At 39.3% G+C, this 25,493-nt stretch overlaps 2 protein-coding genes across 6 annotated transcripts in view; both read left to right on the forward strand.

Moving 5' to 3' along the window:
• The first annotated feature begins 43 nt into the window (after window positions 1-43).
• LOC117942942 (RNA-binding protein 5-like) lies at window positions 44-9,513 on the forward strand. Of its 2 annotated transcripts, none has more exons than XM_034868765.1 (25): window positions 44-313; window positions 1,329-1,382; window positions 1,459-1,627; window positions 1,733-1,879; window positions 2,479-2,548; window positions 2,912-2,985; window positions 3,932-4,015; window positions 4,381-4,441; window positions 4,590-4,658; window positions 4,750-4,910; window positions 5,015-5,112; window positions 5,358-5,445; window positions 6,184-6,252; window positions 6,338-6,413; window positions 6,505-6,608; window positions 6,704-6,833; window positions 6,954-7,045; window positions 7,165-7,347; window positions 7,435-7,578; window positions 7,875-7,949; window positions 8,040-8,219; window positions 8,401-8,475; window positions 8,566-8,666; window positions 8,755-8,884; window positions 9,071-9,513. In XM_034868765.1, the coding sequence occupies exons 2-25, from the start codon at window positions 1,366-1,368 to the stop codon at window positions 9,194-9,196; spliced, it is 2,523 nt and encodes an 840-aa protein (XP_034724656.1). In that variant the 5' UTR covers window positions 44-313; window positions 1,329-1,365; the 3' UTR covers window positions 9,197-9,513. The 2 variants fall into 2 exon arrangements, with proteins under 2 accessions (XP_034724656.1, XP_034724654.1); XM_034868763.1 differs by lacking the exon at window positions 44-313 and adding an exon at window positions 503-589 and having other exon boundaries at window positions 9,071-9,211.
• A 7,863-nt stretch (window positions 9,514-17,376) lies between these two features.
• Window positions 17,377-25,493, forward strand: part of LOC117944073 (sodium-coupled neutral amino acid transporter 3-like) — a 36,754-nt gene continuing 28,637 nt past the window's right edge. Inside the window, exon 1 of one of the 4 annotated variants that reach the window (XM_034870603.1) lies at window positions 17,377-17,904. Coding sequence is in view for 2 of the 4 variants with exons in the window: in XM_034870601.1 (XP_034726492.1) it covers window positions 19,666-19,729 (64 nt within the window). In the remaining 2 variants the exon portion in view is untranslated. Of the gene's footprint in view, window positions 17,905-19,515; window positions 19,730-25,493 lie in introns of those variants that run through there. The other 3 variants (XM_034870604.1, XM_034870601.1, XM_034870602.1) reach the window with 3 other exon arrangements.

Here is a 25,493-nt window from a genome sequence, read left to right on the forward strand (position 1 = left end):
GTGTCCCTCTGCCAATAGTCTTGCACAGACTATATCTGTTTCTATTACTCTGGTCCCCAGCATCCCCATTGTAAATTATACCTATGGTCATTTCACAGGGATAGAGAGCTTTATTATTCGCCTATGTGTTCAAAGGTGTCCTCCTGATCAATCGGTGGCGGTAATGCGCAATGAATCTGTTTGCTATCAGTCCTAAAATAGCGAAGGAGAAGACTATTCTACTGACCGGAAAAACAGAAAAGCACTTCAAGAAAACCAAGAAACATTTTATTATCATTGACTATCAGATGCACCAGTCCATGTTATTAAAACGGTATGTATCACGAAAGAATGCGAATTTTATATTGGTTGTTTTGGCTAACGTAAAATAAGTAATTCAACGCTAAGCTATTTAAAGCTAACGTCAATCTCGCTTAACCTAACTGGTCTGCTTGCCACAGTGTCAGCAAAGGCCCGTTTGTTTCAGCAGGGTTATCGCTGGAAAGCAGTTTGCAGTCCGATCTGAGCGTTACACCATCTGTAGACCAGTTACAGTTGACCTCCAAACGGTGTGGCATGTTTCTGTCAGTCCTTTCAAATCAGGCCTTTGGTATCCCTTAGCACTTTTTTATTTTATTTCTGTAGTACATTAATATTACTACATTTTATTGTAGAATAAATGTTATTGTGTGTTGTGTAAGTATTAATTTCAAATATGCTTCTTAAGGTAGGCCTACAGTTAAAACAATCAAATTCCAATCATAAGGTAGTGTATGGTTGTAAGATATTTTAAAAGTGGGGTATTTTAATTACATTGTACTTGTTAAAGCCTAACTACGTACAAATGTGGAAAATTAGAATTAGCTATGCACTCTCGGGGTCAGCCCTATGCTTCCACATTTCTGAGATTTTATTTTCACAGAAAATTAGGTTTCCACAGCCCTATGTTGCCCTTTCTTGCCACATTTATAAGATTTTTCTTAAAGTTTGGTTTAGGGTTAGCCCCTATCACCAAATTGGGAGAAAGGGGATAATATCTGATACAAATTTATGAAAAAGGAAATCTGGGAACATAAGGACTAATTTTGAAATACATCTTAGAAATGTGGGAACATAGAGCTGTGGCAACGTAGGGCCTAATTTTTAGTGAGAAAGAATTCTTAGGGCTTGAGAGAACTTAGGCACGCTCCCAGACTCTCCGTGCAGAACTGTGTAAATTTTATTGTCCCTATCAAATCAAATTCAATATCAAACTCTGTGAGGTTTTCCTTTGTTGACATTTAACACCTGCTAACAGCCATTTTTGATAGTGATGTAATGGCTATTACAATCTTTTGATTTTTCTACAGCGTTCCTTGTTCATACGTGTCTCCTTTACATTAAACCATGGGAGTAGATAAAAGGTAAGAGGAACATAATCCAATATGGTAGGGACACATATTCATTCTATTCGCACTGACACTTATTTTCTTTTTTCAGGCTTAGTCGGGGTGAGCGTAGTGGAAGATATGGCTCGGACGGGAGGAGAGATGACCCAGAATGGCATGAAAGACGGAGTAAAGATGTTGAGAAGGATTATGATCGACGATGGAGTGATGATAGACACAGAGAGCGCTTTGAGGAGCGTAGAGACCAAGACAGTCCAGAGGTAAATATTAAAGAAAACCTTTTCGAGCTAATGTTACTTTCACACCTGTAACAGAAAAATACAAAACATATTACTTAAAAATTGAACAACAGCATTCTTTTGCAGCAGAAGGGCAGAAAACGACGCAATAGTGACAGATCCGACGATGAATACGATGGGGATTATCCAGACCAGGACTTCAAAATGGAGCAGGAGGAGGAAAGCAAGACTATCATGCTGAGGGGTCTCTCTCTTCATGTCACAGAGGATGATGTAAGCTCACAAGTCTTACTGAGTCTCACTGATGCTTTTTAAGGATAAAGCCACACTCAGTTTAGCGAGATAGGCGGAGCTGCTGCCTTCTGGTTTTAACAGAACAGCGATCCCATGTGAAAAGTCTGATGGTATACTGTAGAGGCAGAGAGAGGCAGGCGGACAGTCCTTGGAGCAAAGTTCAAATCTGTAAACTGGCCTGGAATAGGTGTCAAGTTAGGGTGCAGAAATCAGTCACCTCTGAGATTCTATTATAATGTAAATAAGTGTAAATTGTAAAAATCTTAGGCAGTTTCTGCACTGAGACGTCTCATTTGTTGACCTAACCTAACACTTGAGCTGGCATGACAATTGATCTTCCATCAAACAGCTATTGTTATTCTGAGGGTTTGTCGAGAAGTCGAATTTGTTACAGGCGTGCAAACAATGTCAGCTGCATTTTTGTGACCTCACTTCATTAGTAAGAAAGAGGCAGCTGACCATTTCTAAAAATTAAGAAATTATTTACATTCTCAAAAAAAGCGTTTTGCTAGGCAGAACAGTAGAAAAAGAACAGTAGTAGTGTTCAAATGAATCTGACCTCTTCCTCAATTCTCCAGATCCGCTCAGCGCTCGAGCAGCTGCAAGGCCCTCAGCCTGTGGACATTCGCTTGATGAAGAAAAGGACAGGTGAGTGTTGAGTGTCTCACATTCACTTCCAAGCTGTGTCTAACAACCCTCTTTCCCTGTTTTATTGCGATCCCTGAAAAAAGCCTCATTACAACTGTCCGAGGATCCTTTGTGTCACGTAGATCGGTTTTGATAATATCACCAGGTAAGGAGGTAACTGTATGTACTATTCAACTACTATTTTGTACAGACATTACTTGTTATGGTAAACAAACTCTACCACCAGTCCCTTGACCTTGTAAGCAACCTTCCCACCTCCGTTCTGATTTGAATTGGACTGTACAAGTCCATTATGAGTTTGAATGTTGCACCAAAGCATTCTGACTAACACGCATCCCGTCTATATTTGAATGCTGTCTCTAGGTATAAGCCGAGGTTTCGCCTTCGTGGAGTTTTATCACTTGCAAGATTCTACCCGATGGATGGAGACCAATCAGGTTGCCTCAACAATCACCAAGTTTAGAGTTATTCTTGGAGATTAGAGCCCCAATTAACCGATACATGACCATGATCATTGAAAGTTGTGCATTTATATTCCATATACAGAGCTAAAAACTGTTGTTATTTAGTTGCAGGACTGTATAATAACCCCGGTCACACAAAAACTGTGATATCTTATAATTTATTTTGATATCACACCCTTGGTTGATTCATTTAGTTTACAGCAGCTTTTTCAGACAAAATAGCCTCTCAACTGCTTAGTTTACTCTATGTTGTGAATACAGTATAATTGATTTTGCTTTCTGAAATCTTTTGTCGGTTCTGTTTCCAATATTAACCAAGGTGCTATGCAGAACATTTTTAGGATCTTAAAGAGATATTTAGCTGATTTTAAATCCAGCTCTGTGTCATTCACTGCTCTGCTCGCTGCGTGCACTGATGCCACGGAAGGAAGCCAAACACTGTTCATCTAAACATGCTGCCCACACAAAGATGACACAGAGCTGGTTTAAAATCAGCAACGTATCCTTTTTAAGCTAGGTAAGCCTTTTGCCTCTCCTCATGAAAGTACTTCCTGTTTCCAGAATCCGAGTAGTCTTGATCAGTCCTGACTATACGTTGGTTCCATAGCACATTCTGCTCCAGCTCAGTCACTTGGATAGTTTCTCATCTCCATTTAAAATCCGAAGACCGAGAGTGAGACAAGGACGAGCTGGCAGCACTCCGATCCCAAACCACCGCAACAATTTTTTTTTCTGAGAACTCATTCCCTCGTACACAGAACTGCAGCTTTCTCTCTGAACTTCACTTTCTACCTTTGTTTCCTTGCACTACCTGAGACACTCTACCAAAGCAGCTAAGAGTGTAGCCACTCTTCCCGTTCCAGCTGCTCTCACTCTTGTCTTTGGAATTTGAAATAACTGGTTGCTTTTGACTTTGCAGAATAAGTTGGTGATCCAGGGGAAAAGCATCGCAGTGCATTACAGCAACAGGAGACAGAAGTTTGAAAACTGGCTTTGCAACGCAGTGAGTGTAATCTGTAACTGCTATAGTTCAAGATACTGTTTGCCTTTTGCACCAATACCGAGTACAAGCACATTGTAATTCTTGCACAATTTTCTCCATTAAAAGAAGAAAAGAAAGAACCTATGTACTATGTACTAGTTTTTTTAGGTTTCACCTAGAGGTCTGTTGCACATGGACTGAACATAGAGTGTAACTGTCATGCTAGTTTGACAAGTTTATGTACTAATATGTAAATAAGTCAGTATGAAGTGCATGTGTGTGTTAGGTACTACATTATGATCCCAGAATATTTCTCTTTTTGGTTTCCTTTTTTCTTAAAAATAAAAATATAAAAAGACTATAACATTGTCATTGTCTTATCACAGTGTGGTCTGTACAATTTCCGGAAGAGGCTAAAGTGTTTCAGGTGTGGAGCAGCCAAAGTTGGTGAGTTGTTACTTCCAACAAACCAAAAGTATAATTTGTGTTCTTCTCGGTAAGTATGTACCTTCCACTGTGTCCCGTTCTATTTGAGTGACTTGCACTGAGTAATTGTAACCTATGTGTCACTCTACCTTGTCATTGCTGGGTACAGATGGGGAGTCACCAGGACTGAGTGGTTTAAATGCTGAGTCTCAACAGCCAGGAGATTACAATGGAGACAGTGAGTGTCTATTCACCACATATTCAAATATCACGTTTGTCCAGTAAACATTTTCTACATTTATTCATGATTCTTTTTGTTTTGTTTACAGCAATAATTTTGAGAAACATTTCCCCTCTTTCCACTGTTGATGGGATTTTGAACATATTGGCCCCATATGCCAACCTGTCAGGGGGCAACATCCGCCTCATCAAAGACAAGCAAACGGGACAAAATAGAGGCTTTGCCTTTGTTCAGCTCTCATCTCCCTTGGTATGTTATTTCTGGAGCCAATATGTAGTTATTATATAAGTCAGTATGTTTCTTCTGAGGTTGTACATACGTGCGACAATCTTGCATCTTCACTTCCTGTATAGGAGGCTTCTCAGCTGCTCACCATTCTGCAGAGCCTTCAGCCACCTCTAAAACTGGATGGAAAAACAATTGGTGTGGATTATGCCAAGAGTGCTAGGAAGTGAGTCATCATACACACATATTGTTTTATTTAGCTTACTATTAATAGAATATAAGCTCTTTTGGTTCCCCACAGTGTGAACTGCACCAGTTTTTGTTCTAGAAATTAAATTAAAATGTGTTCACTTGTTATAAAATTTACATTTTGTAATCACATTTTACTGAAGGGTGCCCATGCAAGAATAGTTAAAGCAAATTCAGGGCTCATTTTTATCCTGCTTGAGCTGCAAAATGTGTCCTTTCCAGAGACTCAGCGCTGCCTGATGGGATCAGAGCAAATGCTCTCTCTGTTGCCAGCACAGCCATTGCTGCCGCTCAGTGGTCATCCAGCCAGGTATCATCAGGGTTTTACTTGTGTTGTTCCGTATTTTAAGTAATTTGAATGTGTTGCATTTAAAATTCCCTGATCTAAGTGGTGTGACATTAAAGCAAGGCAAAGAACACTTGTGGCCTCACTTGCTAAATATGGTATGAGTACAAACAAATGTGTGAACCACTGGGGGAAATATGCATTTTAGTGATTTTTTTCCCCAAGGACTGTTGTGTTTTTGCACGAGTATGCAGACATTTTTGTGTTTTCTTTGTGATTCCTCAAGACCGAAGATAGTTGTGTGTATTATTTTATATATCCTTGCAGGGATGCCATCTATAAAAGTATACTACATCAAATGACTCCCTGTAATGTAAAATGTTTGCTGTTATTATGATCCAGAAAACAAGCGTACGATAAGCTTGTAGATTTTTGTTTTCCCTGCTGCCTCCAGTTTTATATGGCGCCTCAGAGGGACCTAAACCTTTTGGATTAGTGAATCAAAGTAATGAGATGAAATGACCTGGAAGCTCCACAAAAGCTGCAAAGTGGGTTTTTTTGTTTTCAGACGGTTCGTCAGTGTAAAAACCATGGCATTACTAGGAGTCATGCTAATTTTAATATTATGTATTTAAAGGTTAACTGATTTTACACATCTATTTGTAAAATATTGGCTGAGTTGCAAATGCAACTTGGTGTGTTTGAATTAGGGTTTTTGTGTGTTGATACTGACTTTGCTCTCATCTCTATACAACGCTGTAGTTAAAGCAAGGTTCAGGTACCACCTCTGACTACATTGCTCTTCCAGAGGGCTATGCACAGCAAACACAGGTCGGTTCACAGTCTACCTTATTATGACAGTGACTACATCAGGAAAGCCCAATGATTGACATAACATTTCCCCCCCGTGATGTAGGGACAGAGTTATCATGTGTGGCAGCGGCAGCAGCCTGAAGCATTGTCTCCTGCTGTTGGAGATGGATTACTTGGAGGTAATAGGAGGTGTCAGTCACTCAGAGATATTTTGAATGATATGCATACTAAGGCTGGGGTCGTTAATCCATCATTACCAACTGGTTTTAGCTCCTCCGGGAATAAAGACGTTGATCCCTGCAACCGCAGGTGTGGTCATATCTCCGACGGCTCAGGTTTACCAACCTGTTATTATCAGCCAGCCTTCCATACAGGTAGGCTGTGTATTACCATGGCATTTATGTACTGTAAGCACAACTACTAATTTCTAACTGTAAAATGTTATTCATGATTTCCCCCTCACTCTCAGTCACATCAGTTAGTGATGGCTGTCAATGCAGCACAACAAACCGCTAGTGTTTGCACTGCACAACTGCTAACACCAGCGGCTACCACTGTTGCATCCGTTGTCTGTGCTTTCCCAACTACTAAAACAACAGGTAAGATCAGCTAGCTACACAACGACTCCTTTGCATGTGAATTAATTTATCAACCTTAGATTCATTTAATGTGTTTTTCTAAAGCCTTTGTTTCATATGTGCCTCTTTTTGTATGTGAAGCTGCCCCTCACACCTCCACATACCAGTACGATGAGTCCTCAGGTTACTATTATGATCCACAGACCGGCCTGTACTATGATCCCAGCAGCCAAGTATGTTCCATGTGGTCTTACTAGAAGTCCAGAATATACTGCCAAGCACTATGTATTTGTATGTCATTTATTTGATCTAAAACGATTTATACAGTTTTTCTTACGCTTATTATGAATAGTACTACTATAACTCGGAGACTCAGCAGTACCTCTTCTGGGACAGTGAGAAGGAGACGTACATCCCTGCACCAGCTGAATCAGACACGAGCACAGAACAGGTGTCAGCGAACAGCTCCTCAGCCCCAAACAGTGAGGAGCCCAAAGAGAAAAAAGAAAAGCCCAAAAGCAAGTCTGCACAGCAGGTAAATGCTACTTTAAATATGTATATTTTCTGTGTGGCTCATATCTTGTTATTTAAATATCTACACTGGCTGTTAATAAAATTGCAGATCGCAAAGGACATGGCGCGTTGGGCAAAATCCTTAAATAAGCAAAAAGAAAGTTTTAAGAACAGTTTCCTTGCACCATCTAAGGAAGAAGAGAGGAAAGAGTCTGCAGCTGCCGACGCAGGTTACTTTCTCTTTGAGAAAAAGGTATTTATCAGTCACTACTAGGCCTAAGTGTGTTTTTTCATAGGATTAGTGTCATAGCATACTTGAAACAGTACTAATTCAGACAGAGAGGGCTAACTGGGAAGTGATTCAAATTCATAATCGTTTAATAATTTTGTGTGTGTGTGAATGAGATATTAACCAATGGCTTCAAACCAGTCGCTTTTTATTAATAACTAACAGAGTAAGAGACTGTCCTTTTGTGTTGTGGACATTCATTTAATAATATGGCTTACATGTGTTATTTGTTGATGAGATTTTGTTGCTATCCTATTTAGCAAATAGGTGGTTTGGATATGCCATCTTTAATGACTGAACAATTCAAGATCACAGAGCAGGAGACTTCCGCTAAGGTTTGTTTGTGCCTTTGCCTTTATATCCCCACAATATTAATGAGAAATAAATCCCAACACTTGGCCCTTTTGTGCATTTTCACATTGCAGAGTGGTTTGGTTGCTGCTTATAATGAAGACAGTGACCCAGAGGAGGGTGGCTCAGAAAGAGCAGCACATGAGGAAGGGAAAATAACCGACTGGAACAGGAGGGTTTGTCTGCTGTGTCGACGGCAGTTCCCCACCAAGGATGCTCTGCTGCGTCACCAGCAGCTGTCAGACCTTCACAAGGTGAGGGTGGTAAAACAGCAGGTGTTTAATTTGCAAGTAGCTTTGAATATTCTGGGCACTGCCATCTGTTCAATCTATACTGCTTCAATACAAAATGGAAAGGACAAATATTTATCTTATACTTTTTTGACTATAATGTACAGTATATGTGAGCAATTCGAGTTGCTTTCAATTTTTCAAGCAAAACCTGGAAATTCAAAGAAGATCAAAACTCACAGAAGCTGAGCTGGAGGAGCTGGAGAGAAAAGAAACAGAGGTATTTGGCTCAAGAATTTACATCCGTATCATTGTTTTTTTTTGTTGCAATGAGGACACCTAGAATATAGTTTTATGGTCATTTCAAAAGCTGAAATACAGAGACAGAGCTGCTGAACGAAGGGAGAAGTATGGCGTTCCTGAACCTCCTGCACCTAGAAAGAAATCCTATCAACCGCCAGCCCCAACAGTGTAAGTATAAGAATTCAATCTCACTGCAAACAGTTGTGAAATTTCTGAATTTTCCTGTTTGACATCCCCTGTCATTCACCCCTAACAGAAACTACGAACAGCCCACCAAAGATGGCCTTACAAGTGATAACATCGGGAACAAAATGTTGCAAGCAATGGGCTGGCAGGAAGGCAAAGGTCTGGGCCGACACCAACAGGGCATCACTGCTCCCATCTCGGTGAGGAGGCCAACGTGTATTTTTTTCCATTTTACTTCAAAACAACACTCATCTCCCTACCCGCTCCTAACAGATGGAGTATGCATGATAATATGTTCTTTTTCACTCCCAAAGCAATTAGCACTGTTACCTGAGGACTACCTGCGTCCAGTCTGTCTCATCTAATAACCGTCTTTTCCCCCATAGGCTTCATTAAGGACCAAGGGCACGGGCTTGGGTATTAAAGGAAGCTCATATGAACTCTCAGCATCTGACACCTACAAAGATGCGGTTCGTAAGGCCATGTTTGCGCGCTTCAGTGAGATGGAATGAACTGGAGAGAGAAAAGTAATCATACTGAACCAGGAAATACTAATTTTGTGGCCAAGTGAAAATAATCCTACTCTTAAAAGTCAATTTCCCTGCCGCATCATCCCCTTAACTCAAACTGTAATTTCTATCTTCTTTATGTACATAATATGTAGCTTTGTTTTATATAGCTAGATATTTTGTCATCCAAAATATCAGTTAAATGGACATTTAAATTGTCATTTGTACATAAAATTATGTGGACCTGCTGAGGTTTTGTTTTCTGTGAAAATGTAAAGAATCAATGTGACAATTAAACCAGACCATTGTACTTAACATTACTTGAACGCAAAATGTTTTTTCCCCTTTACCGGAAAAGTCTTGTAATGAAAAGAATACCATAATAGAAAATGGACCATTATATTATGGGACATTTTTTCCTTTTATTAGATAGTGAGAGTGGATAGACAGGACAGGTGGGAGAGAGATGGAGGATGACACCCAGAAAAGGGCTGCTGGTCGGACTCTTAACGCAGGCCGCTGCAAAGGACTCAGCCTATATGGGGCTCACTCTCTTAGTGGGTAAGATAGAGGTCGGCCTTAAGAAAACGGACCATTTAAAAAATAGTTTTTAATACATGCAGCTCAGTGAGGCCACTGAGTCTGCAGGTTGAGTTTCTTGAATGACTTGGATATGTAGGCTCAGAAGTGTAGACAGTATCCCAAAGATGTCCATCACAGTTTCAGCCGGAGCTATATATGATTTTGTTGTACAGTATGGTCCCTAAAACCATGCATAGTTGTGCTTTTAAGATAATAATTCACACTGTATCTGTTACTGTGCCTAGCTGTCAAATTATATCAAATGTAGACATAGTGACATGGTCCTCAATGCTGGAACCTTTTGTTCTCTGTGCTCTTGAGTGATCCAGTACATCCAAAATTAAGTCTAACTGCTGCACAAGCTAGTTTGAAATGTTTATTCAATTTGGTTTCACTACAGTACGGGTTAATCATACAAAAGCTGGAACGATACTGGACTGATACAGATTTTCTGGTCATGCTGAATCTCCATCTTTCAGCAACTACTGGACATGCCGTCTATTATTTCTGCCAGACCCTCTATTGGCTGCCTCCATATCCTGTATCCTAAGGCTTAATGGCTGACATGTTTCATCAGCTTTTGCTTCAGATGGAATGCCAGTGATTTTGAAAGATGCCCCACAAAATCTTTGATATGTTCGGGCTCGTTTGATCTCACTGCTATTTACTGGAAGAACTGAGAGCTAGCTTGACTATATACTAGTGTATCAAGCCACTAAGATACAGTACAGCACAGTAGCTCATGCCACCTTAATGGCTGTGTGTTCCTAATTCTTTAACTTACTAATGACCATGTCCAAAGTGGGGGTTTGACTTGAGAGATGGTAATATAGAGCTAGTTATATAATAATGACTTTCGTTGTCCCTGTTGTAGTCCCTGGTAAATGCATATATTCACTCTCATCCCCGTAGTTAAGAGAAGATATTTCTTCAACCTATCACTATTAAAGATTTGAAAAAAAGCAGGAAACTTACAAAGAATCCATATAAATGTTCCTTCTGGTTATAAACATTTATTTATAAAATATTTGCTTCCAAAACTCAATTTTTTATGATTTTAATCTGAAGATTGCAGCGCTTTTTATGTGTAATTGCTTTTCATATCAAATCTTGTATCCATCTTGCTTTGATTGTAGTTTTATATCTGGGCAGCAGCCTCCCTCATACTGCCTGTCTTACAGTGAAATTATGATGTCATCACTGCTTCTGGACACAGGGTAGTGGGAGATTAACTTCACTGGTGTTTGGTCATAATACAACAGCTACAATTGTACAGTTTCAGGGTAATTTAAAACATCTCCATTGTTTTTTTTCTGAAGATATCCTTCCCTTTCGGTTCAATCAGGATAGTGTGTATCATACCAGGACAGGTGGCATGGAAAGGAAGGATGCCAGACACCCAGGTCTCCTCTTGAGTGAAAGCCAAAAAGTTCAGCTTAATTTATCTTGTAGTGGCACATTGACAGCTTTGATCTTCCTGTTGATTAATAACTCGGCACAAAATGAACTGCTCACAGTCTCACAGGGACACTTCATAATGCATACTTAGTTTTCACCATGGCAGTGGCAGTGGCTCAGCTTTCTAGAATCTGTGTCAGTTGACTAAGCTGTTTTGCATAACACAGTCAGTGGCCACACTGAATACAATTTTGAAAGGATGATGTTGGCATGTATACCATGTCTCAAATGTATAGAGAATGTTATATAACAAGGATTTCAGCAAATGCACTTTTAGTCATATAAATTTAAGTTCAATTTGATCAAACAGGCCTTATTTCCCTACTTTTGTCATGCATTACTGGGCAACATTTGAGCACGTTAGATCACTTAAATAATGGGACTTTGCTTCACCAAGTTAGCATTTTGTCTTGCCTTTTACATTTCACCATTATAACATACTCTCTAACTCAATCTTGCTCTCTGCATTGACATATAAAACATGCTGAAAGATCGGAAATGGCCAAAGTTACACACAAAGTTTTGTTATGTACCTGATGTAGTGGAAGCAAAGTTATCTGGAAATGAACAGGATGATACATTTTGTTAAACATGACGAGCAGTGACAATAAAAAAAATCCTAAGGCAAGCTGCAGAAAACTGGTAGGTAATTGTCACATGTGACTACACAAGTATAATCTTGCATTGCCAGACCTTACTCCACAGTGTTGTGGAGTAAGGTCCGCTACACCTAAGTATCTTAGGAGAAAAAAATGCTCTGTGTTGTTTGCTTCTCTTTAAACCAGTCATGATCGTCTGCATAATGGTCTCCGGAAGGAACTTGTTTTGGTGGAACATTTGCACCCTGATAAAATAAAACACCACATACAATACAAAATGAAGTCAACTGTTCACGAGACAGTAACATGAGCTATTTAAATTAGCTGGGTACAGTTAAAAGTAATTTCTCACCAGTATATTGCAACGTGTAATGTTACTTTGTCCACAGCATTCCTGCCACAGTCAGTCCCAATTGGATAGTAAATGCTGTAATGTTAAACATGTTCTTTGTAAATCTTTACAATTATTCTTCAAAAGAACCAAGCAAGCCTGCTTTGTTACACAATCCAAGTTTTCTTCAAAACTTTCCATTTTCAGCATTTAGCTTGCTAGCTCGCAGTTTGTTTTTGTTTCCCACCTTGAACACATTTGCACCTATCCTGGAAATGATCTGTTGTCGATCCAGTTTAATACATGCATGACAAGGAGAAGGTTATGACAACAAAAGTGAACACTTGGGGTATGAAACTGAGGAACATCTGTCCATTATCTGATATAACAATTTCACACCATCTGATAAAGTCCTTATAACAAACAATTGATGGGAATTAAGTCAAAGTTGTCAATGTCAACAGGGAAGCTCTTCATGGTGAAGCCGCACTGATCCAAAGGACATGCTGTACAGTGTTGTGTTTGTCTACATCTGAAATGTTTGTGTTCCTTTCCTCAGGGATCTAAAAGGAAATACATCTAAGTACTATACTCGGAAAACAAATGACAAACAGACGAACCCACACTGGTAATGCACGTGTCTCATGCAGGCAAGTCCCTGAAAACTCTGGCCAGCTGTCCAAACAGGAGAAAACGGAATTCAATAACTTATGAGCCACATTTTAATTTAGAAAGAGCTTAGATGTCTTGGCATTCATAAAATGAAGTATTTCTACTTTATTGTTTACTTATTTTTCCCAAAAATGTTTGGAATATTTCTCCCATGTGGCCCTTAAGACAAGGTTGTGATACCATCTAGTCTAGTTTGAGCCTGAATGTTATTAACCAACCAGGTATGTTTGAAGATATGTTTTTCTTTTATAATTGATAGGCAAACTATTGATAAATTCTATTGTGTAATGTAAGTGTTGCTTTGATTATCAAACTTGAATTGCATAGATGAATAGGATTTATCCTCTGTGGACTAGGAATGTCTCCACCAAATCAAATGCCAATTCATCCAATAGTTGTTGAGTTATTTCCGCCTGGACCAAGTGGTGGACTCACACCTCAAAATGACATGTTGTGATAGTGAGACTGTAACTAAAACCTGCTCAAATCAATGATATTGTCAATTTTCCATTGATTGGAGCATGGTCCACATTAAATTAAAATGTTTAAATGTATTTCTCCGTTAATGAATTTCATGGTAACCAAGTGAACATAAACAAAACACTAGAACAAATGTCAGCAATGTAAAACTTGTAGTCCATGTGTAAGGGAGAAATTATTTACTTTAAAAGCTAAACCAAGCCTTTCTTCTAGAATGTCTTTTTCTTCATCTTTATACTCTGTTTCGCCCTGACCATCTTCCCTCTTTAGGGCCTCGGTGTTTCTGCTCCCTCCTGAAAGGGCTAGGCATGCTCCTTCAGGGAATTCCTCCCGCAGAGAGGAATAATGCTTAGGATTTCTCGTGCGTGCGTGCGTGCGTGCGTGCGCTCACACATGTGCTAAAGTGCAGGCACTTTGATGGCAAAAGAGGAGGACGGGTAGGTGGCCGCCCAAGTCTGTGTTTATGTGTGTAGGAGAGGGGACACTTTGTGAACTTCTTCTGTAAAAACTTTCTCAGTTGATTGAAGTCTGGTGATAATAACAAACATCATCCCCCTAGTATGACAGATGTCTCCTCTTGATAAATGCTTCAGAAACTCCCTGATTACTCTAGCTTACTGCGTCATTATGTAACAATGATAACCATGCCATTTTGTTTTCAACTGATGTGTCCTGTTGGTGTTGAAGTTCAAATGAAATCGTCTTCTGTGAAATGAAATTGGAGGATTTTGTTTTTTACTAAATGGTTCTTTTGCTTTTCTAAAACACCTTGCATTTCTAGGGACCGACTCCATGACAGTTTAAATAGATCTGCTGATGAAGGCAGTGTTGAAATGGTTGAAAGCTCCATAAAATAATCTAGTAAATTAACTTTAAATTAGGATTGGTAAACCACAATTTCCCCAATTTAAGACCAAACATTCACGCTTAACGTGAAAAGGCAACACAGTAAAATGAAATCATAACAGCTACTAAGCTCACATATCAACAGATTAACACAACTGTCCATGGATGAAGGCCATAGTAAAAGGTTAGAATTTCCAGAATAAGATATTGGCCAGTTGGGTTTGTTTGCACAGAATATTATTTCTATTTTTTTAAATCACAAATGTTACAAAAAAGGTATACATTAATAAGGTTATAAAACATTATTCTACATACAAATAACGTATCTCACGTAAAGGGAAACCAATGCTGGCGACGTAGACTGAAAATGAAACGACTGTTATATTACATATTTAATATAGATCACATTCCTCCTTATTTACTAATTGTATTCACATAAACAAACTTGATCAACTAAGCAGGCATGTCATTTTCTTTAACACCTACAAACTGACTAATGCCTGTCCCTCCCAAGGCACCGTGTCAAGTGTTGTCAGTGTAAGCTGATGTTCACACAGCATGACTATGAGTCATCATCACACTCAATTCACGAGGCATTAATAACCCTTCACCAAACTGCCTATGGTCCCACATAAAGCACCTTCTAACTGAAACCCCGGCTCTTAAGTAATTGCATAACCACAGCATGGCTATTTCTTGCTCATCCATGAGTGGGCCATGGATGATCACATGGTGACTGGCATCTCTTCCATAAAAGATGAATGCACTAGATGATTGACCTTAATTGAGTTTGATTGCAGCATCTTCCAGCAGGGCTCAGCAAAATAAACTGAATGGGTTTAGTGGGCTATGATGAGATCTTTTCTCCCGGTTTCTCCTAATTATCTAGGCGGTTTGGGCTGTGGGTTGTGGAGGATGGACACAAGGCCACTAATCAAAAAAAGTCCATACTTGTGAGGGAGCTCCTTGGAAAAGACCCTCATTAAAAAAACAAGACCTCATTGAAAGTTATCAGGTGAAGATTACATAGACATTTTTGGGGGGGTTTAGCATCAATTTAAATAGTTTAAAAATAGTGGGCAAATTTGATTTTGTTCAATGTTTCTAGACCTGTGTTTGAAAAGTCTACATCCACTTATTTATAGTCAACAAAGCTATGAGGTTTTATACTGTTATGCAGGCTTTCCTGACCTCCTAGAAGTCACAGACACCATTGTTTTCAGAAATCCCTTCAAAGCTGTACTGCTTTCTTGGTGTTATACACGGGGTACAATAGTGTGTGTGTGGCAGTTTGTACGAAGATGCCTTATGTTTTTGTGAGTGCAAGAATTAAACTGCTTTTGATCGACAAATCACAATAAGTTTTTGTGACTAAAAGACTGTTACTGTTGGTAACAGTAATACAATTGTGTTCAAAACGCTGTAGTGAAAGTGCCATTGAAATGATCAGTCATCGAGCAACGTCCTCATTAAAGTTTAATTTCTCACTTAATCTATGTTATTCTGTATGAATTATACTTGGTTGTTTATTACATTGCATTAACAATCTCTGAAGCCCTGCCAACTAACTGTAAGTCATTTTAATTTACCTTTTGTGTGCCTTTCATGGCTTTGTTTGTCAGTTGGCCGGTCGGTTAATCTACCACGTTGGTCCAGATTAAAATAACTCCAAAACTAAAACAGAAAACCAAATCAGTTTGTCCAGTACTTTGGTTTTTGACTACTGAATTTCCAATCAGCCTCAGCAGTCTCTGTCTTTAGAGCTGTTTAGCAAATGCTAACATGCTAAACGAAGATTGTTCATGGTGATCACCATACCTTCTAGACATCAACATGCTCACATTGTAAATGTGAGCATGTTAGCAAGGTGACTTTATCTTTTAGCCCAACACTCTGTGCCACATTAGAACCACTAGCATGGCTCTAGACTTTTCTATTTCTTTTTTGTTTTGTTATATGTTTTTGTGTGTGAATAACATTAGAACCATGTATACTATCTGGAATAATCATGTTGTGCAATGTGTTCAGTGTAGGATGGCACTTAAATCAGCAGTAATATACTCAGAGGACCCTGCCATGTGAATGTCATTTCGGAGCTAAAATACAATAATTGCTTCCATACGTCATTAGTCATTTAGCAGCTCTGCTAAGTGCTCATCTAACTTGTGCTGTTGTAGACCTTTTCCACACACTGTTTCTATGGTTACACCTTGCTGTGCAGTGCTCTTGGCAATCAGAAAGTCCTCTGGAGCACTATGCATGCATCACCTTTCAAACTGACAGATAGTTGAGGAAAAAGCAAGAGTTCCTACAGCTGAATGAAAACACCTTGCCTCCAGTTCCAGTTGCCAGAGGTCTTTTGCGTTTACCCTCTCCTCGTCATTACTTAACTTAGCATACCAATGTGTTATCTGTGAACAGGAATAGGAACAATCAGACGACAGTGCTCTTAAAATGAAACCATAGATTAAAAGAAATGCCCTTGAGATTCTGTCTTTGAAATATAGCATACATCTGTTGAGCTCCTCCGCTGACCCCTGGGATGCACCAGCCACTTTCTCAGCATATCTGGCCCTTTTCCTCTATGTGTAGCCATTCCCCACTGTGTTGATGCTGAGCTTACATGTCCCAGAGGTTAAATGTCCTCTGTTTTCCACAAGGTCAGGTTCACTGCCACAACTTCAAAGGAAATGTGCTTTATGGTTCATTCGGGGGTGAACAGACATAAATGGCATTTGTGAGAGAAAGTGTAGACCGTCTCAGGATTGTAAATGTATTGGGAAAAAGATAATGCATGTGTGCAAATACAGGTAGGCGGTGTACATTGGGTGGTTGGGTATTTACTGCCTTATTTTCTATAGAAAATGTGCCCGCCCTACATGAATACAGCTGAAGGTTCTCAGGATGACCTGATCTAATTTGACTGCAGGTGTGTGTGTCTTCTTTGCTTGGATAGAGCTCGAGCAGAGAGAAAAGAGACGATCCCCGGAGCGATGTGACATCAAAACGCGCTACCACCGATGACCTAGAAAAGGAGCGTGCGTATGTGCGTAAGCAACGGTGAGCTTTTGTGGCACATGGCTCAGGCTGCTGTTTACGTAGTTGATTGCGTGTCAAAAAACAGCATTGCGATTGGTTCGATTTTCCTTAAAGGCCCGCGTGAGTTAAATGCTTGGAACGAGTTAAAAGGGAAATAATGGATCAGATTAGATAAATGGATGATTTGTGGTTTGTGGTGTCCTCGCGGCCACTCACTATATCTCATTGTCTCATAATGCGCGCTCAAGCACGACGATAAATCCATGAACACGAAATTTACTCCCCGCCACCATCACTGTGTGAAATGACAGTTACATGCCCAACAAGTTAAAAGCAGCGGGGATGACCCTTTAACCGACCGACGATATCAATATAGCGCGGGTCATCATTTCCAGACGATTAAAAAGGCGCGTGCCAAATAGTGGGTCATCGTGTCCCTGCGCGCGCTGGCTTCGCAACATAACCTGCACACAACAATAATTTGATTGGGGGTCGCTGTGCGTGCGGTAGGCGGAACCCGGAGTCTCACATCCTACTTTTGAGAAGATTACGATTACAATTTTGTGGAAAAAACACATGACATTAACGCAGTTTGGAGGGAAGGCGGACGGACGTAGCGGGACAGAGGCTGGAAGACACTGCTAGAGGAGGCAAGATCTGTGTGGTGACATTTGGAGTTGGATGAGGACTAGGGTACTTCTCTGGTAAGGCAATTAAAAGACGATTGTACGTTTTAACGTTGACGTCTAGCCCTCACGACGCATTTACACTTAACTACGGGGACTTCAATATTAGAAAGAAGAAACGACGCTCATTGAGCGTGTATGGGCAGCACATAACTCCGCATGCTAAATCCGCGTGTGACATAATTAATGGAAGGAAAAGTCAAGTCAAGAGTAATGCTGTTAAGGTTATTTCATTCAAGCGAAATGGAAGGTCCTTGGTCGCCAGATAACCAGCCGTAGAGAGGTGACATTACAAACAGTGCTCTTGATCTTCATGTGTAGCTGGGTAATAGTGCTCCCATTTGAACTACACAGACCCCTTTTTATGAAATGCTTTCTTCCTTAGGGCTTATCTTAGAACCTCCAGAAATCTTTGACATCACTGGATAAATGTTTCCCCAGTTTAGAGTGAAACCTCAGATTAAATCAGTCGTTCCAGTGATACCCTCTCACCATGATCAAGTAGAGTAGCTTAGTGAGATTAAACTTGGGCATTGTAGGGACACACTGAAAGCTCGTCTATGACCCTTCTTCTTAGTATTTTCAAATGACAGCGGATGTTCTCCAAACGGAACACTTACACTACTGATTGTATGGCACTGAAGACTTTGAACGACATTGTTCAGAATGCACATTTGATGCATTCAGTGGCTGAGATTGCTACAGAGCTAGGCTTCTGCAAGTGCATTGCACCTTTTTTTATAGTATCCTTTTTTCGATTGACTGTTCTATTTTTAAATTGTATGAAAGCATCAACAGCTGTCTCACACCATGTCACAGCTGGGCTACAGGTGCCATCTGGTCTTCATGCTTGGTGATCTTGCCTGGTCTGACTGACATACCCAGGCTTTTGGTGGGATGCCAAGTCTAACTAGGAAGAGACCAATGCATCACTTAAATAATATACACATACAGATGTATATCTATAGCTGATGTAATTGGCAGAGGAAAATGCCGCTTAGTTTGATTGGTCTGACATAAGGCAATACATGTAATAACTGAAGTGTCAAACATGCACATAGTCACCAGATTTCTTGTAAAGGCAGTCTATATGCATAACATTACATTGAGTAAATATATTTATTTTCCAGCTAGGCTAGGTGCAAAACATCCGTTGGCATGATAAAACTCGTCCACAGCAGCATGGTTTCTGGAGTCACCTTCAGCAGGCAAAGTCCCCGGTCATTCACTACTCCATGATGAGTCACCTCAAGGGCCTGTGGGCAGCAGGTGAAACTGTGACGGCTAGCCTTTACAGTCCAGAGCTGGCGAGAGCTCATGTCTGGCCTGCCTGGCCTCTGCCGTTATAATTGACTGATTCCTCTCTCTCTGGCTTGTCGTGGGTCCATGTGTTGCCTCTCTCCAAACCCCATCCCGGAATGAAATCACAGTGTGAACACTGAACAGACTGATCCAGCCTCAGCCAGCTTTGGGGCATGCTGAGCTTTTGATCTGGTGTGTAATTAACACCTGCATCTGTGTAATTCAGACAGTATCTTTTTACATGTATGAGAGTGAAAGTATATGTCAGGTCACATGTGGGGTATTGCACATGCATGCGTGTACACCGCTAAATATTGGAATAGAGATTGAAAAGATATTGTGAAATAGATGTCAATGCCCCAGCGGGTGATTACAAAATGTATTGATTGACAATGAAAGAGAGTAGAGTTCAAAGAGAAAGTGTAGCAAGCACTAAGCAAAAAAAGCCAACAGACTCATTCACAACTGCTGTAGTAGATGACCGGCCGTAAAGAAGCTACCAATCGTCTTCGTACTATTTGTTCTTTGCTTTCAATCTCAGGTGAGTGGATGAGAAAAGTTTTTATCTTCACTATTGGATTAGATATAGACACAGATATTCACTTAGTTCCTATTTGATTAGATCAAAGCTCCGTGTCCATGTGAAATATTCTTATCCTGCAGCAGTATTGGTTTACTTCTGCAGGAATAAAAAGAAAAAAAGGAAGGGGCTGTTCAGTTCAGTCAGTTAGAATGCAATTTAGTTCACTGTGAGAAGAAATGAATACCGTGCTGTGACTTTGTTGATGGTGTATATACCAGAATGTGCAATATGTTGTATTTCCACTGTCAAAGTAATATTTTGTCAGTAGATAGATTATCTGCTATGTGGTTTAGAAAGACTGAAAAGTATAGGGTAAAAAAGTCTAGGCCCAAAGTTATATCTATCCCTTTGAGGTCAAGCATGCTTATTTTATTGTCCCTGGTCATTATCCAAGTATTTGTACATACTCTACATGTCAATTGGTTTTTTGAAAGAGTTGTTTGGATTGACGGATATCACTGATAGAAAATTGCAGCTTGCATAAGATAAGGTTACACCACGTAGAGCTCATCTAACCAATAGTCTTGCCTTTATCCTAAGTAGGAGAAGTGATTATACCTTGCTAATATTACAGTTTGCTGTACAGTCATCAGCAGTAGATTGAGTCTCACATCCATGTCTAATAGTCCATGAGCCAGGGCCATCGGTATCATCTTGGTTCCGTTTTTGAAATTTGTTTTTTATCTGGTTTAGGTTCATGGTAGCAATATTGCAAATATTCTATAATATGGTGCTTGGCATTGTTAAAAAGGGGACCTTTTCGGCTTTCATTTAAATCCAGTACTGAATCTGTCTGACAAACACAGAGTTCACATGACTTCTTTAAACCAGATATAACACACATTTTCTCACAATTTCCAACTAAACTGTATGCTTTCTTTTATCCCTGTGGCATGAAAGAACACAAAAGAAACACAATTCCACAACTTCAATACTTACATGTAAAGCACTCTGATGATTCATAAAATTAATAATATACCCATCATACTGTATTTATTTGTGAGAGCCTTGGAATGGCATCCAAAGCCTGAACGACGTGGGAAAAAACGGTCAACTAACATTCGAATGGATTGAAGTATAGCCAAAATGTCAAAGGCTCAAACAATGATCAACTTCAGGAAAATCAAAGAAGACCCTAAGTTACCTGTGAGTACCGTTACGATCAGAAGAAAGCTATGTGAAGCAAAGTTATCTGCTAGAATCTCCCGCAAAGTCCCATTTCTGAAAAAAAGACATGTACTAAATAGGTTAAAATTTGCCAAAGGACATATTGACTGGCCAAAGGAGAAATGGCGCAACATTCTGTGGACTGATGAGAGCGAAATTTTTCTTGTTGGGTCTAGGGGCCACAAACAGTTTGTCCGGGGACCCCCATGCGCTGAATTCCAGCCACAGTACACTGTGAAGACACTAAAGCATGTTATGGGGATGGTTCTCATACTGTGGTGTTGGGCCTATACACACTGCTGTTATTCTGAACACAACTGGATTTGTCTTGCAAATGGCCTTAGGTGCAAAGACCCAGACATAAAATAATGGATATCAACATACAAACCAGTGTTTGATTAAATATATTCACTTTACAACCTGTTTCTTTGTTGACTTTTATAACTAACAGGGCTCCATCCTATGTGTCCATTCTATTGGCTCTATTCCATTTGACTTGTGCTGTCTGCACAAGTCTAATTTAAGGCTCTCACAAATAAATAGTATGGGCAAATGATACATTTTCTGAATCATCAGAGTACCTTGATTATTGAAGTTGCTGAGTTTTGTTTCATTGGTGTACTTTTATGCCACAGGGATAAAAGAAAACATATGGTTTACATGGAAATTGTGAGAAAATGTTTTTTTTTTCTGCTTTAAAGAAATCATGTGACCTCTGTGTTTATGAGACAGCTTCAGTACTTTAAAGTAAGCCTTAAAGGTCCCCTTTTCAACGATACCAAGCACCATAATATAGAATATTGACAATATTGCTCCCATGAGCTTAAACCAGATAAACACCAGATTTCAAAAATGGAATTTAACATAGAGGCTTAGTAACTTCATGAGCTGAAAAAACTTGATTTTGCTACCACCCCTGCTCTGCTATCATTATTTTTTCTAGCAATAGGGGTGTATACCCTGCAAAAAAACAATGGCAGTTTTGGTCGTCTCGATGATACCGATCAACTCCCCTGGCTGATTGACTATAATGGGAGCAGCTGACATATGTAATTGAAACTTCATATTGGCTAAAAAATGTACATGCACTGTTTTACCAACTCGGGACTGCACATATTATACCATATCCATCCTAATATTGCACTGGTTCCTCCAAGGGTCCTTGTTCATGAGCTGTGTGCAGTTCAAATGAAGATTAATTATTTTTCATGCTTAATTGATTGGGCTCGAATAGATAACATTATACAGTCAAGAAAGGCAAAGTTTATCAAAACGTATTCCCGACACCGAGGTTGGGAACCACTGCCTCTGTGCATTTCTTTCATGTGTCCTCCTCAGGAGGAAGTCAGAGTAAAGGGGTCACTTGGTGTGAGTCTTTCTTCATTCTTGTATGGCTTGATTAAATTGCCAAAGACACTTCAGAAGGACAGATAGAGGAAAGTCTCAATATTGGGCCAACATACAAAATCCAAAATCTTTATACAATCTTCTGGATCTCAGCTAGAGTGGAATTTTTGCTCATTATTCATCGTTGGCTTGTTGTACTTAGCACAATTCTTAGTTCTATAGAGATTTGATACTTAAGCCTTACATTGATCTGCTTACAGCCTGCTGTGCTCAGGAGTTCTCTGATTGGGATTTGGATGTCGTAGCGCTGCTGCATCATGTGACAGAGTCAGCAGTGCAACATCCACCATGGTGGTCAAACACTGTGCGTGTTGTACTTCCAGTTGAATGAATTCATTCGCCCCCACGATGCACTCTCTTTCTTTTGCTCTCCTCCCTTGTGATGAGGAGGAAACAGGAGAGATGGTACTTTGTTTGAAGCCGCATGATTGAGAGAAGACAGAGCTGGCATTGAACAGTGTGATGTTGAGGGAAGACTGTCTGAATGGAAGGCTGGTTGGCTGATTGCTTCCTGTCCTATTGTTTTAACTAGAGATGGTCCAATGCCATTTTACGCTTCCCGATACTGATTCTGATACCTGAACTTGCGTATCGGCCAATACCGGGTACTGATCCAATACCAGTGTGTCATATGTTTTATTATGTTATGTTTATATACTGTCTACCACTATCCATGTATGAATGTGATATGATTTCCATATTTTTTGTTGGTCTGGCTTAGGTTAAACTCTTTGTGAAACATACAAAGAGTTTCTTTTACTATCCGGTCAGTTATTATGAAAAAAGAACATAAATAAACTACTTTAATGTAGAATTTCTATAGTTTTTTTCATGTGGTCTCGGATCGGTGTGTAAACTTCAGTACTTCCCAATACCGATACCAGCGTTCTAGGCAGTATCGGAGTTGGTGTCTGTGTCAGAACATCTCTAGTTTAACTAATGTAACTGTCCTATGGTTTCTGTGTTGAGGTTGTGTCATCGCTGTCTTTTTTTGTTCAGGCCTTAGACAATTATGGTGCTGTGGTGCAAAGTAGCCACAGCTTACTAACCTAAGAAGGAGAAAAAATCATACATGCTTTTTTATCAAGTAAGACCTTTTAGGTAAACAAATAGATCTGCAACAACTAGACAATTTATCAATCAAGAAGAAAATTAATCTTTTTTTATAAATATAATAGATTAATCATTTAAGTCATTTTTTAGCAAAAACGACAAACATTTAGTGATTTAAGGTTCTAAAATGATACTTTGCTACTTTTCCTGGTCTTCCATTACTTAAATTGAATATTTGGGGTTCTAAACTGTTAGTTGGACAAAACAAGACATTTGATGACGTCCCCTTGTGCCCTAAGATTTTGTGATTTTCTGATTTTTTCAAGACAAATCATAGAGAAAATTAATTGAATTGTAATTCCATGTGGCCTAAATGTTTGGCATGACACAGAAATAAAAATAAATGAATTAATGATGATACTGAGGAATTCATACTAATGGTTAGTTGCAGTACTATAAACAGGGACTTCCTAAGGCTAGATCTTAAACATTGGTCCAAAGTCCAGAGTCATTGATAATTTGAGGTCTTTTATACTCTAGTATGATTTGCATTATTAGACAGCATGACAGTGAGACAAAACATGGGCGGTGGGTTTTTGCTTCATTGTATGCCCGAGCTAAGTGAAAACCAGGTTTCTCTTTTACAAAACGTTTTTACAACGTTTAAAAAAATACCTTGATTTGTGTGTTCAGTATGTTCCAACCACTCATAGTTTCTCCCCAACAAAGTCAAATACACTACAAAAATACTGTATTTAGTGAGGTACTTATGATGCGTTGATTGTTTGAAATATACTGAACTTGCAGATCACTGGATGGGCAAGGCTGCTATATAGTGGCTGACCTTAGTTCAATGCATATATATTGGTGTCAGCGGATATTTCATTCAAATGACAAGAATGACAAGACATTGAAGGACAGAAATGCCAAAAATACATGTTGAAACAGTCAGCATTTCATTATTTGTCCACCAGAGTAGTGACACATGTAGTTTTATTTGATTTTTCTTTTGTATAAAAAAAAAAAAACTAGTTTAAGGGAACTCCCAAATTAAGCTAAATTGGTTATATTTATGCAGAAAATAAACTACACAAATCTGCAGTGTGTCATCGCGGTTGCGTGATAAGCAGCTTGTCAAAATGTTTTCATATTTATAAAGTTATACTAAAGACATCTGGTTTTGAACATTGTGCAAATCGTGTTTGCTCTCACCATGACTTGTGAGCTTCCTTATCAGTCAGTGAGTATAAGCCAGTGGCATTTGCTTTCAGTGCTGTGTTTGACAGCGGTCTGTGAACATGCCAAATTTGATTTGGCATTATCATGCCAGCATTGTGTTACTCAGACAGACATACTGTCCAGTTCTCATCACCCTAACATTATTCATTCAGACAACATGTAAATGCAAATACATTTCCTTTTATTAAGTTCTAAGAAAACAAAAAACACAGTTCAATCTGTCCCAGTAATGTACTGCTTTGGCAAGAAGCCTTAATCTGATCTTGCAATTTATCTCCATCCAATCACTTTTCCATAAATTCATCCTGTTTTTATAATGTGTGAAAATTTAACTTCAGGTATACACCTTCCTTACAATGACTTTTCACTTTGCCCGTATGATTCCCTTCTGCAAACGACAAGACACGTCGGTTACGGGTTACAAGGTATTCCGCAGCTTGTAAATGTCAGTTTCAAAAGCACAATTTTCACTCTTCAAGGACAGAAAGTGCAGTTTGAAATCCATCTGCCTGCCAATGTGCATTTAAAAATAAAATACATTCTTTTCAATGGGGACATTTTTTTTTCATTTTTTACACAGACATTTAAAAATAATGCATTTTAAAGCTGTATTTGCAATACCATGAAACTGTGAGATTTTGGCTGAAGGTTATCATATTGTCAGAATCTCATACCAACCCATGCCTACAAACGACGTACACAATGTCACATTTTGGGATGTATTTTATATATTTGTTGTGTATAACACATTCTTTAGACTACACATAATGTGCCATCTTGTAAGAAAACACTTAGTTGTACAAGTAGTCAGTCTAGTGTATATAAAATATGTAATAAAAGGTGCTTGTTAACAGGT

The sequence above is a fragment of the Etheostoma cragini genome, chromosome 4 (genome assembly GCF_013103735.1).
Source record: "Etheostoma cragini isolate CJK2018 chromosome 4, CSU_Ecrag_1.0, whole genome shotgun sequence".
Classification (NCBI taxonomy): domain Eukaryota; kingdom Metazoa; phylum Chordata; class Actinopteri; order Perciformes; family Percidae; genus Etheostoma; species Etheostoma cragini.